Below are 14,535 nucleotides of genomic sequence, written 5' to 3'. Positions count from 1 at the left end.
ATCGCGGCGCGAGAAGCAGGGAGCCGATGGTCGGCGTGCACGAACGGTCACGATCTTGAATATTATAATCGAACGGACGTTGTTGCGGCGCTCGATCTCTGTTAGAACGTACCCGAATCCGATTTATGTGGATATCGGTTACTCTCTCTCACCCGTTAAAAGTCGATTTTACTCGAACATACTAAAAATTACCGGTTATTGTTAGTAATAGCTTTATACTTGAATAATTAGTCAGTACCTAATTCACATATCTTAGATAAGATTAAGAATTTAAATTCTTGTTATCTTTCGACCACCATTTAATATAGATCTATCTACTTAAAATTATGTTTATTATATAACCTTTAAACTATCTTTTAGTGTCTTCAGGGATCCTAGGAAGATATCAATTTTATTGACTGTTTGGAAACATAATTAAAATAATTTTCTATGCATCGATTTTTGTCTTATTTGATGAGTTTATAGCTAAAATCGTAGAGATTGTTATGCAAGTAGAGTTAGAAGTCCTAATATAAGAAGAACAAGTTTTCTTGACAATAAAGTTTAGGCTGATGTAATCAAATTAGTGAGGTTCAAATGGGAATAGTTTTCTACCCATCTTCTTAACAAACTAAACATAAATCTTAATTAATAAGGGAGAATAATCAAAGATAACATAGAATAGATGAAATATTACAACATCGTAAAAGAAAACAAAGTACTATTTGCTCAAATCTGTTGTTGCTCCAAGTAAAATGAGGATTATATGATACACCTAAATAGTTAGTTCCATGATTTTATATCTGAATTAGAGTTCAGAACCAAAATAATTAACCTAATAATAATGTATCTGACTCACAATTTGAATTATCATATTGCTTTCCCCGCTTACTCTTTGAAAAAAAAATTCTTATTTTGTATTTTTATATAGAATGTCAATTGATTGCGGATAGAATGGTCTTAGAATTGAATTTATTTTGTATTCACTTATCATCCTTAATTTATCTTCAAACCATTAAGCTTGAATCTTTAAATCCCAAATTTTATAATATATATTTGATTATTGAGGTCTTAAACCCAACATAATTCTTAATTATCACTTGAAATTCGAAAGAAAATTTTGATTAGAATTGTTTGTAATTGTATAGATATATCAATAGAGATGCTAAACCTGATTAGGATAGAAATCCATATAAATTAGAGGGATAATAATCTATTATAACCCTCAAATTCATCTTATGATTTTTTTTCTCTGTTAACATGAATTTTTTTTATAATTGGGTAATTTAACATCATTTATGATAAATCAAGATTTAGTTTGATAGCAAAATGATGAATTAAAAGGAAAACATTGTTTGTTTGTTTTCCTCCTAAGAAAAGATTTTTTAAATCAATAATTTTTTTATTCATGCACAATATTATATTTCTCATATATATTTTTCCATTATCTTCATCAATAAACCCAAAAAAAACCTTGAATGCCTAAGTCAAAATTTATTGAAAAGTTTGAATATAAATCTTAATCCAAAATGATGATCAGTGAGCAAAAAATTGGATTGTTTATTATAAAGGACAAGTTTAGTAATGGAGAACATTTAATTTTTGTAAGAAAACAATTTATTGAGTAAGCATTATAAGAGAATATTTTCTTCAATACATAAGTGAGTTTCTGGGAATTAGAAATTTTACTTGTGAACAATGTGAACTAAAAAAAAATACAAACAATGTCTTCAAAACTCAGCATTTACTACAAAAAAATGATTCTTAGCCTCAAAATCAACAAATCCCCTTAAAATATTGCAATTCTAAGGTGAAAATTTCAGCCTTAGAAAAAGTCATTTTTATGATATATATATATATATATATATATATATATATATATATATATATATATGTAAAATATAATTTAATATAAAGAAAATGATTGGAGCTTCTTTTATCTCTTAATCTAATTTCCTTCTTCATCCAATTATTTTAAAGATCACTATGATTAAATTACTATGAAAACACTTTACATAATTAGATGATGCAAATCTCTTTTTCTAATCTGATGGGCCACAAGGCTTGGAAGGTTTTGCATATTAGTTAGGGTTTTGGTTTACCTAATTTATTTTAGATATAAAGACACCTAACTCAGTCAAACTAAAAAGGTTTTTAACTACCTAATTTCAATGAAATAGAGTTTAGAATGTGACAACCTTAGATTTCATAGTTTGTTAAATAGACTAAAGAAGAAACCTACTCTGCCAATGACAAGTCATGTCATGTTTAGGTGCAATTAATTGGCCAACTCAGACCTACTCCAATGCAAATGCTAAATATTTCCACATATTTCATTATTTGTATGTGAAAATGGAACAATTGTTTATGCTGCTCTTGGAATTGACTTTAGTGACCTATATAATGTTATATGTGTGTATATACATTGTGATGATAGAAAAAAATTGAACATAGAGTTTGATTACTTTGCCTTACATGGTTTGATAAAATTAATTATAAATTTAAATTTAAAAACTTAATTTGTGTGTCACCACAAAGGACATCATGATTCAAGCACTCATACTTTCATGATATCTCATAATAATGCATATCAAAGAGGTCAAGTTACAATTGAATATTTTTCATTTACGATAAAAAAAATTATTCTTTTTACTAAACATATAGGACCCAAATCATCGTAATAATAAATATTTCTCAATCAAGAACAATCTTTTTTTTTTGTGTGTTTGAATTTATTCATCTGGAATTTACGCTCTCGGATCTTCAATTTATATTGAACATCTACTATTTTTATTTCATCTTTTTTTTTTAATTTATTTTCATCATTCCTTGAGTTATCATAGCAAATTTGCTGATCCTATACAATCTGACTCATTTTCTCATCTAACAAACAGTTAAAAAAAAAAGAGGGTAAAATTAAATTTTTATTAGAAAATACTATGTGAAACTTACAGTCTAATCATTCAAGAGTGACTTTAGTTAGTGTTGTAAGATGTGCACACTAAACACCTTGTCAAAGGGGGTTGCAAATGACCCATCCATGTTTTGAGTCATAGCAAGATGGCAAACTTGGCTATTTGACACACAAAAGTGTAGGTCCCATGAATAATTTATGTTTTACTGTGTCAGAACCTAATCTATGGCAGCTATGGGTTTCATATTGTCAACTCAAAGAGAAAGAGGAACATGCAAAGCCAGCAGCTGATATGACTTGCAAACAAAGCTGAGGGGATTGGATGCACTTGGGAAATAATCCTCTGTTTCAAATTCCAACAGCAGCCTTCTCCATTTAGGTTCCATTTGGAAGTTCTCAACTCAAGCGCATGACATGCATTCTGTTGTTGAGATTCAAATTTGATAGATACAGCAGTTGTTTTGACTCTGATAAAATTTAGGAAGAGGTTCTTTAAATTCACATAATTTCTTGGATCTCATATTCACATAATTTCTTTGTATTAGGTCTGTCTGTATACATTAATTCTTCCTAAATCATTGAACTTCTTTAAATTAAGTTTATATGCATTCTCTCTCTCTCTCTCTCTCTCTCTCTCTCTCCATATCTTTGGTATTAATGGGATCTGGATTCATTCTTTATTCAAATTACTATACCAAGAAGAGAGGCTTTTTTAACTTAATGGTGCAAGTCTTTTCATTCTATTGAATTTGTTGTACTGTGCTCCTTTTTTTTTGTCTTTGAGTTCTTATAGTAAGATAACAACAACTCTATTATATATATACATATATATATATATATATATATATATATATATATATATATTAGTAAGATTATTTATTCTAATGCTACTTGTATAAATGTTGTACAAGTAAAAAAGAAAAACAAGAATGGAATGTGTTCTGCATACTATATACTGCCTAAACTCACAAAAAAAAACCATAAATTAATTTTTAATGCAAAATTACATATATATTCCAAGTCAATATTTTTTGTTTATATATATTTAAATTTAATTTTTACATATATATATATATATATATATATAAGACCTCGTAATAAATCTAACTGATAATTGAAAATGTAATTAATATCAATATGCTTTAAAAGATTTGTTACTATATAATTATTATGGTAAAAAATATTTAAAATATTTTAAGCATTGTATTTTTGAGAAAACAGAAACTAGTTATTGGTGACTTGGGATTTGGGTTGGGATAGACGTTTAAATATTAGGGAAGAACATATATGTCATAGTATATTTACGTAAGGGTAAATAGGTCATTTTGTAAATCGCAAAGCTATAAAATTCTCTTTTTTAATTGATCCATTTTATTTTTCTTCTCTCTCTCTCTCTCTCTCTCTCTCTTCTCGCTCTCTTTCTCTGTTAAAGCTGTCTCCTTTCCTTTATTTCCATTGGAACCAACAAAATCTCAGCTCAGATCAGGGATTTCAATGCAATAGCCGGGCTTTGGATCCCTTCTGTGACCGCACAACCTCGGCGGCTTCGTCTGTGAACGTAGAGTGTGGGTCTCAGCGCGCGTGGTCGTGTCCGCGAAGGAGTCAGAACCAAACAAGGCCTGTGGGGTTCGCCTCCTTCGTTCGCCTCCTCTTTCACTGCAAAGCTGCTTCATTTGGGATCTTGATCTCGTGAAATCTTAGTCCGGGGTTGGTTTTTTCTGGCGGTCGGCGGTAGGGGGGCCCCTCTCCGTCCATTTGATTCGATCCTTTCCGTTCGAGGTCTCGTTTCTATCTGTTTTGGTTGGGAATTAGATCGACAGGAGGCGCCTTTCTTTGTTTTCTTGTGTTGGGAGGTGTTTTTTCATTTCGTGCAACGGATTCGAGGTGGGATTTGGGAGAAGTTGGTGTGTTTGCTCCATTTTCTTCGTTAGATCTTAGGGTTTTCTCTTTTGGGTCTCTAATCTTAGGGTTTTTTTTTTCCTTTTCTGGATGTTAATTGTGGTTAGTTTCTCTTCGTTTTTCTTTTCTCGGCCTCAGCTTCTATTTCGTAGGAACCCGATTTGAAGGTCTTCGATATCCCCATCTTGTGAGTGTTGGAATAAGGTTCCATTTGTAGGGGTTGTGATTTGTGGCACAAAGGTGTCTCTTTTACCTATTTTAAATCTGATTTCCTCCATTTCCTAATCCTTTTTGGGGAATACTATTTGGAGAGTGTGGAGATTTGGGAAATTTTCTCTCTCTTATGCAGCATGAGGAATCTCTTCCTCTCAGACTCGTTCAAAGAGACACAACTCCATGCCCTTAATCCCCAGTCATGGCTTCAGGTGGAGAGGGGCAAGCTCTCCAAATCCTCTTCATATTCCCCATCTTCCATGTAAGCTCATCGCTCTCTGTTTCTTCTATTTCTTTTTGATGTTTAGTTTAATTATATTCACCTTTCTGTTCCCTTAAATAACAATGAGCTACCTGGTTGTATGTTTGATGCATAGTGAATCTCTTGTCAAGGTTGCCGAACCGCCGATTCTTGCCTTATTTAAGCCTGTAGATTATGTGGATGTCTTAGCTCAGATCCATGAAGAGCTCGAGTCATGCGCACCCAAGAAAAGGTCAAACCTGTACTTGCTTCAGTTTCTGGTATTTCGAGGGCTTGGGGAGGTTAAATTGCTCCAAAGGAGCCTTCATGCTGCTTGGAAGAATGCTATCACCGTTCACGAGAAGCTCGTGTATGGTTCATGGCTAAGGTACGAGAAACAAGGGGAAGAGGTTATTTCGGACCTCCTTGCTTCGTGCGGGAAGTGCTCACAAGAATTTGGGCTTCTGGATGTTGCTTCTCAGATTCCTGTTGAGACTGTTGAGACAAACGGTGAATGCTATGATATTTCACAAGTTTCTAGTACTGTATTCTTCCGCATAAGGGATGAGATGATTTCCTGTGAGAGACAAAAGATTGCAGCATTGTCTACTCCGTTCAATACCATGCTCAATGGGTCCTTCACAGAGTCACATCTTGAAATCATTGACTTGTCTGAGAATGGCATCTCACCAGCTGGCATGAGAGCAGTCTCTAAGTTCAGTAGCTCAGGGCATTTAGAAGATTTATCAGTTGAAGTTTCGTTGGAGATCTTGGTTTTTGCAAATACATTCTGCTGTGAGAAGCTTAAAGATGCTTGTGATAGGAAATTGGCATCAGTAGTTTCTTCACGCCAAGATGCTGTAGAACTTATGGAGTGTGCCATGGAAGAAAATACCCCTGTACTTGCTGCTTCATGCTTGCAAGTTCTCTTACATGAACTTCCCGAGTGTTTGAACGATGAACAAGTTATTAAGATCTTCTTGAATGCCAACAGGCAACAGAGGGCAACCATGGTTGGACATGCTTCATTTTCATTGTACTGTTTGCTAAGTGAAGTCGCGATGAACATTGATCCAAGGTCGGATGTCACAGCAGGTTTTCTAGAGAAGCTGGTGGAGTCGGCCTTCAGTACTAGGCAGAAGCAAGTCGCCTTTCACCAGCTTGGATGTGTCAGGCTGCTGAGAAAGGAGTACAGTGAAGCAGAACAGCATTTTAATGCTGCTTTTGCTGCTGGACACGTCTATTCCGCAGCTGGATTGGCTAGATTGGCTTGCATCAAGGGGGACAAGCTTTCTTCCTATGAGAAGCTTAGCTCCGTGATATTGTCCTATCAGCCACTTGGGTGGATGTATCAGGAGAGATCTTTGTATTCTGAAGGTGATAGGAAGTGGGAAGACCTTGATAAGGCAACAGAGTTTGACCCTACTCTTACTTACCCCTACATGTATCGAGCAGCATCTTTGATGAGAAAACAAGATGCCAAGCTTGCATTGGCAGAAATTAACCGAGTTCTGGGTTTCAAGCTGTCTTTAGAATGTCTAGAACTGCGATTTATTTTCTATCTGGCGCTGGAGGATTATAAAGCTGCACTTTGTGATGTCCAAGCAATTCTTACACTGTCCCCTGAGTACCGAATGTTTGAAGGACGTGTATTTGCTTCCCAATTGCGGACACTAGTTAGAGAACATGTGGACCAATGGACGACTGCTGATTGTTGGCTTCAACTGTATGATCGGTGGTCATCAGTTGATGATATAGGCTCCCTTTCAGTTATTTATCAGATGCTCGAGTCTGATGCTGCAAAAGGGGTGTTGTACTTTAGGCAGTCTTTGCTTCTCCTAAGGTAGATTCTACTATCTTGTTCTTGTTATTTTTCTACTTGAGTCTTTGGTTCTTTATTGTGATTTTTTCTTTCAAAGCATGGAATTTTTTAAAATATAATCAACTTGTGGTTTTGGTTGATCAGGTTGAACTGCCCTGAGGCTGCAATGCGTAGCCTACAGCTAGCACGCCAATATGCTGCAACTGAGCATGAACGTTTGGTTTACGAGGGTTGGATATTATATGATACTGGTCATTGTGAAGAAGGACTTCGTAAAGCTGAGGAGTCTATCTCTATTCAGAGGTCATTTGAGGCTTTCTTTTTGAAAGCATATGCTTTGGCAGATTCAAGTCTCGATCCTTCATGTTCTGCCACTGTTGTTTCACTTCTTGAAGATGCACTAAAGTGCCCATCAGATAGGCTCCGAAAGGGGCAGGTAGCATTATCTTGCCTTTTGCATTATCCAACATTTAATTCATTGTTTATTCTTTGAATTTTCCTTTTACTTCGTTGACTAAATAATTTTAGTTTGAGACTTTTAACCTTTTATCCTGTCAGGGCACAGTTAGATTATACATTATTATTCTTGTGGAATGTTTGGAAGATAATTAAAATTTACTGCAAAGAGTCATCTTTGACGTTTTTAAAAAGAGAGCTAGCCTTGTGTTGGGTTCACCCATTGAGTTTTTGATAAAGATTATTGTATGGTAGGCCAAAGCCTCTCAATGAGGTCCATCTAGTTCAGAGAACGAACACTGTCTTCAGCTAAAAAGATTTACTGTACGCTTGCTTTCAGAACACTTGACAGTTTTCCTTGAATAGATCTTTGTTTATACCATCTAAGATAACATAACTCCATCCATCGCCGAAGCCTAACTATATAAATTGCTCAAACCAGATCCTCTAAGTTGCACTTTGCTATATCGTTTTTATTTTTCTTTTATTAATTATCTACCTTAACTGGTAAGTTGGTAACAAGGTTCACATCATGGATGCAGCCTCTCTACTTGCAAGGGTAAGGCTGCATATATAATCTTTCCCATACTTTACATCGGCAAGGGACTTGAGCACTGGGGCTTGCCCTTTTTCTATCCAGCGGTTGTCTCCTAAACATATTCATTTAAAAGGCAACAATTCATTTATCTAACTCTTAAAATATGTTATGCGTCTTACAAGTGTGATTCTACCATTAAATGTTATTCGGATTCTGTTTCCATGTTGAGGTGCAAAACCTGGCTGATGTGATTCACAAAAATTGTAGGATTAATCTAGGAGGACAAATAATTGTGTGGAGTCTTCCAGCTTATATATTCATTACGTTTTTTTGGTAAAATTTATGAATGTGCGTGCTAGGTGGATAAGCTACTAATGGTTGGGGCTGGGGTGCCATTAAATGGGGTTGGATCATGGCCAGATGCATTCCGCCCTTAATCACTGGCACTGAGGTGCCATCAAAGGGGTTGGGGCAGGGCCAGGGACCTTTGACTCCAGATTGATATCCTTTCAGGGTAGCATTTAGGTGTTGAGACTGGGACCTCTACTCTTTATGGTACAATTACTTAAACGAGCTAGACAATAAGTGGATATAGAATAAATTAGTTGGTAAATAGTTTGTTCATGTATATATTTTTTCAATACTTTGGAAAAGTATCAAGGAGAGAAGGAGAGAGTATGGCAGGAAACAAGGAAGCAAGAATATTGTTTTTTCATTGGGTGGTGGACGGGGAATAGAAGGAAACAAGTTATGTGCACCATTAAAGTCCCAGAAGATGGTATTCTAAATACAATCATATTAATAACAAATAGATTCTAAAAAGGTCTATAATATACATGTGATAGGCATGGAAAAATCTATTTGATGATTTGTAAAATATGTGGTCTATATTGGGTTGGGTTCTGTGTAAATTTACCAAGACTTCTGAACCTAGGCCTGAGAATTCTAAATGGGTCCCATCTTGCACTCATGCCCAACCAAATGGGAGGTTGGTCCCCATCAAGGCCCTTTCAGGTCTCAGCTCCAGGTGTTGGCCTTAAATAAGATCAAGTGTCAAGTGCAGTTATTAGTTCTGATGATGTAACCTTATGCATCCACAAGAGGGTGCTATATTTTGTTTAATGGTAATATTCGTTGGTTTAGACGAACTCAGCAGTTTTTGGGGCAGTTCTATGTGGTTGTTTCTCTGAAAAATAAATATGAATTGACTATTAAATCTTTAGATCAGGTTGCAACATGATCAAACCAATCATTGAATAATCTGATAGCAGGACCATTTAGTAACAGTGCATCAGCTTGGTTTGGTTTGGAGACAAATGAATGTTTTTTGAATTTTGAAGTAGCTGATTACTGGTATATCTTAGTTGGTGGCCAACCTCAAACAGCTGGGACATGATAGTTTCGTTATTGTCGTGTATATCTAGATTTTCTTCTATTGTTTTGTCCTTAATAGATAGTTTAAAAATTCACTGGTTTGAGATTGCTCTGTGAACAAATGGATGATAGTACCTTCATTTTTTCTGCATGATTGGTGAACCCGGATAAAGAAAGCTTTTATTGTGACAAACATTGATTCATAGAATTAGTAATACAGACTTCACTTCTGAACCCCTAGGCAGGTTGACCTGGCACTGATGACTTCTGTTGTAAATCATCCAAGCATCTTGTAATATAGAAAGTAGGATAATCCTAAAAACCAACTTATCACACAAAAAATAGCAATTAGGATTTGACAGAAAGGCTATGACAAAAAACATGTATGGTATACAGACAGATTTCTGCTCACTTCAGTATTGCAGATACCACTGTCAACTGTCACTTGTCCATTTATTTGTAGACAAATAATTAGAAGTGGATTCAGAAAATCTCCGATAAATCCAAAATCTTTTATTTAAGACCAAGAGTAGTCTGCTGAGATGTTGTTTTGTGGACAACTACAAAGCAACATAATACGCTCTTCTGACAGAAAAAAATGTATGAGGAAATTGCCTTTCAGTCATTGGAAAGGTCTCGTTTCATTAATAGACCCCCAAAAATCCAAAACTTCCACTCTTGAATCTTATTTGAAATTTGATATAAATATCATGTCAATGAGCAGTTCTATAGGGACTTCTTTTATAATTGTATATTTAATTATTTTGTTTATCAGATAACGTTACCTGGGTAGAAGAAAAACATGGCAAGTTAAACTTGGAATATTATGAGTGTGTCAAAGCAGATATGAGTGCATGTGATGTAGGTTTTGGGAATGAATTCAGAAACTTAGGTGCCAGGAAATAGACATGTTTTGCTGGAAGATCTTGAAGTTAAATCATAGCAAGGGGTGGGATCTTGAAGTTAAATATGCAATAGTAGACATTTGTATACCTGCAGATTTGCATTGCATGTTGATCAACTTTTAGTTACCTAAGCAGATACCTGGATGTTAAATAATGTTCTATCTATTCAATCTTCAGATGGTACAGAATCTATAGATATTAGTTGGTTATAAGCCCATGTGGCCAAGTTAGAAGCTTAGTTGTCTGATAGTCTTTTTTGACTAAATAACAAGTAAACTTTTAACCTTAACTTCTTATTTGTTTGGTTTGCTGATACTATGAAAAGTCCAAATAACTTGTGAAAATTAATAGAAACATATCAGTGAACATATAGCAAGTAGTACATATTACCTCAAGAAAGAAGCACTACATTCAGTTAATATATCTCCACAAAGGTACACATGCGGTCAATATATTTCCACAAAGAATACCTTGAAAATTGTAAAGCAGATAGAAAAAATAAGTTCATCAGTGGACTAAAGTGTCAAGTAGGTAAAAGCCACAGAAGATAAGCACTTCGTCTCGGGCTTACTTTGGTCACTTTAATGAGATGGCTTGGCACAGTCGAAAATGCAGGTGAGCTGCCAGTCATAAGTAGGTTGTGAGACATCTTGATAAGTAGCTAAGCTACATATTCTAAGTTGGTATCAGCTATTCTTCGTATGATTTCTGGTTGCATCTATTGACATTTAATATGGTGGATACCTGTAGCTAGCAATGTAAGCCAGCTTTGAGATATATGTGGCCTTATTGAAGCCTCCTTTTCCCAGTAGCTCATATGACCATTCATCTATATCTGTAGAACTTTTGGTATATAACTAATTATAGGAAAAAATATATAATTAGTCCATAAACTGGAGGTCATGGTAAATGGAGAAATATGGGATATCATCTGAACCGGGAAAAATGAAACAGGAATGCAGGACCTTCATGACCAGCAAGGTCACTAAATTTACAGTGAAAGCATTATATTATAGATTTCTGCTTTCAAATAATTCTAAAGAACTGTACATCTGGTTGCTGATTTGTGCTATTTTCCTTATGTCCTTGATTAGCCACAAATAAGCCCTATAGCTAGAGGACTTGTTTTTGTACTGAAAGATTTAGTTAAACGGAATAGTCAACACTGATTTCTTGACATCCATCATAGGTTTTTATTATTTTCTGATTTCACCCTTCAGGTGGTAATGTATATATTTCTCATATGCTGGTATATTGGCCAAGCTTTTACAAACTGATTTTGCTATCTGAACCAAAATCTTATCATACTTGTAAGTGTTGACTGGTTTGGTATGATTTCCCTTGCTAGACCAAGAAAAGTAATAGAAAATTGTATAATAAGTCACTTCTGTCTAGTGCTGTTAGTAGAATGGTGGTGAGGTATGATCACAGTATACCATGCTATGTGAAACCATGTTTTTGATGCATTTACCTTTTTGATGTTAGATTGTGGTATGATTCTGTACAAATCCATGGTTTCTAGAAATTGAGGTCCTCCAAGTTGCATAATTTGAGTATTTAGTTGCTACTTGCTAGAACAAGCTCTTGAAGCAACTAACTGACAATTCTCTATATTTCTTTTCTGGTATCCAGATGGACCAATACTTGCAAATACCACAAAGAGAGATAACAAAACTGAAAAAATTAAATGTTCAAATCCTGGTTGTTTATGTATAATCTACTTGCATTTCTAAAGGTTGCATTTTTATTATTTTTCCAAAACTGAATAAATTAAATGTTCAAATGCTGGTTTTTTTTATGTATAATCTAATTGCACTTCTAAGGTTGCATTTTTATTGTTTTTCTCACAGGCACTGAACAACCTTGGAAGTGTATACGTTGACTGTGGGAAGTTAGATCTGGCAGCTGATTGTTACATCAGTGCCCTAAAAATCCAACACACCCGGGCCCATCAGGGCCTTGCTCGAGTCCATTTTCTTAAGAATGACAGAAAGGCTGCATATGAGGAAATGACTAAGTTAATAGACAAGGCTAGGAACAATGCATCAGCATATGAAAAGAGGTCCGAGTACTGCGAGCGGGAACATACCAAGGAAGATTTGCAGATGGTGACAAAGTTGGACCCCTTGCGGGTTTATCCATATAGATATCGTGCAGCAGGTCAGATTCGTTCACTTTCTTTCCCGGTAGATTTTGCTTTTATAAGATGTTTGTAAAAAGGATCCTTACCAACGTTTTTTAAAATTTAAACAAACAAAGAGAAACATAACAGTTTTCAACAAAATGGTTCAGAAAGTATGATGCTCTTCTTGCATCTCTGGAATCATTTGGGTCTATATGTCATAATATTTTCATTCTTAACTGCCAAAATTGAAACACATCATAGAAGAGGAACACATTCCAAATGATACTGAGCTAAAATAGTCCTTTACAGTATCTTGCCAAGGATGCACAGGTTATGTTACTTGGGGGAAGAACTCAAAGCCTAATACCAACATTTTCCCTAATTTGTGAGGCCTTGAAAATTGTGTTCACTAGGGTAGTCTGACCAAAACCACAGATGATGCAACCCAGAGTCTAGATCTTTCCAAACTTACTTTGTCTAATGTAAGTGGACAAATTCTTTTACATATTACTGTAAAATATATTTTATTGTATCTACTAATGATTTCTGTTATGAATTATTAAAAAAGGGTTGTTGGCTGCAGCATTTTATTGGCCATGCCAACCTTAAGGATCACTGCAAGCTGCAGCCCTTGGTGGCATGGCTAGCTGATGCTGGCTCAGACACTATAGTGAAGATCTTTCAAAGCCAGAACCTAAATTCCCTTCCTTCTCAGACATTTTACCTAAAAGCAATCTTACTTGAAACTTCAAAAGCTGTAAGATGCAGGAAAGAGAACATTTGTTTCCTTGTTTTTGTGTTATTATATTTGTTGTCTACAGATTCAACATAATGGGGAAGAACTAAGAACGGTTTTCATGTTTTTCATTCATTCTATTTATTCGACTAAATTCTCCATTTGTGAAAGCCATGCTCTATCAAAACCAGGTTGGCTATCTTGAAAACCTTCAGCCCATCTAAATCGATTCCTATCACAGCCTTCTGTCATTCCTGTTGTTTGCTTCGGAGAGCTCTGCTCATTAAATCTTCAGTGTTATATTAACAGTTCAGCTAGGTGGTCCTGTGGGTTTTGTTTCATGTCTGTAGCAGTGCCAACTCATTCTGCTACCGAGGAAGACTAAGTTCTTTTCTCTGAATTGTTTTCCAGTGTTGATGGATAACCACAAAGAAAAAGAAGCAATAGCAGAGTTGACAAGGGCTATTGCTTTCAAGGCTGACCTTCACCTCCTACACCTCCGTGCGGCATTTCACGAACATATCGGGGACATATCCAGTGCACTTCGAGACTGCCGTGCTGCCCTCTCTTTAGACCCCAACCACCAGGAGATGCTCGAGCTCCACAAGCGCGTCAACAGCCAAGAACCATGACCCGACGCCGCAACATACTTACTGTATACTACACCAGATCCATGCTGCTGCACCTGATTCCAGCCAGGGTTGATCTGTACTCTTCCCTCATTTATTTTCCCTTCTAGTTCTGTATAATCCGTGTTGTTTAGATTAAGTTATTGTGTGTTGCTTGTCTACAAATTTTGGTGTGTCCAACGAGATGGTGAAAGCTGAGAGGCAAACTTTAGTAGATGGGTCTACTTGATTATGAAATCAATTGTACTTTGATGGTGTAAATCGTATCTATTCAGTTCAGCCAGACTGAACATGATTTTACCAACACAGAATTCTCAGTGATGTGCCTCAAACGATATAGAAAAAAATGAAATCATATGAGAGGAAGTGTTTCATGAAGGGTGTTAATTTCCTCTAAGCAATTGAGAACCCCCAAGTGTCAGTGTTCTTCTTCCATCGAAAAGGGGCTAAAACATTATTTATGATATCTTTAATTACATTCAAAATATTCTGAGGGCCACATGTCTTTCTTATTATATGTTTTAATAGTAATTTCACAAATCCATTTTAATATTCTCATTTTAGTTACATTAATTTGTTTTCACATATGTTACTTTTTAATCATTTAACATTATGATCCATGAAGAACCTTTTTTAAGGTTTGCATGATATAAAATTATTTCTACTCAAAGGATTTCATTAATCTCTTCTTTCTATCCAATAAT

The 14,535-nt window shown here is 35.3% G+C and overlaps 1 protein-coding gene across 1 annotated transcript; it reads left to right on the top strand.

Annotated features, from left to right (window-relative positions):
* The first annotated feature begins 4,293 nt into the window (after positions 1 to 4,293).
* On the top strand, positions 4,294 to 14,209 carry LOC135635988 (ETO1-like protein 1). The gene is made up of 5 exons (XM_065147480.1): positions 4,294 to 5,267; positions 5,383 to 7,089; positions 7,213 to 7,504; positions 12,192 to 12,501; positions 13,614 to 14,209. The coding sequence occupies exons 1-5, from the start codon at positions 5,143 to 5,145 to the stop codon at positions 13,832 to 13,834; spliced, it is 2,655 nt and encodes an 884-aa protein (XP_065003552.1). The 5' UTR covers positions 4,294 to 5,142; the 3' UTR covers positions 13,835 to 14,209.
* The last annotated feature ends 326 nt before the right edge of the window (positions 14,210 to 14,535 follow it).

The sequence above is a fragment of the Musa acuminata genome, chromosome BXJ3-4 (assembly GCF_036884655.1).
Source record: "Musa acuminata AAA Group cultivar baxijiao chromosome BXJ3-4, Cavendish_Baxijiao_AAA, whole genome shotgun sequence".
NCBI classification, from domain to species: domain Eukaryota; kingdom Viridiplantae; phylum Streptophyta; class Magnoliopsida; order Zingiberales; family Musaceae; genus Musa; species Musa acuminata.
The sequence above is the reverse complement of the archived record's forward strand: the minus strand, read 5'-3'. Positions and strand labels throughout refer to the sequence as shown.

What these genes read in the sequence shown, in the direction of transcription:
- LOC135635988 (XM_065147480.1), top strand. Translation starts at nt 5,143, where the DNA reads ATGAGGAATCTCTTCCTCTCAGACTCGTTCAAAGAGACACAACTCCAT. An exon ending in TCATATTCCCCATCTTCCAT is followed by an intron (nt 5,268 to 5,382) that starts GTAAGCTCATCG and finishes TTTGATGCATAG; the next exon opens with TGAATCTCTTGTCAAGGTTG. An exon ending in ATATAGATATCGTGCAGCAG is followed by an intron (nt 12,502 to 13,613) that starts GTCAGATTCGTT and finishes ATTGTTTTCCAG; the next exon opens with TGTTGATGGATAACCACAAA.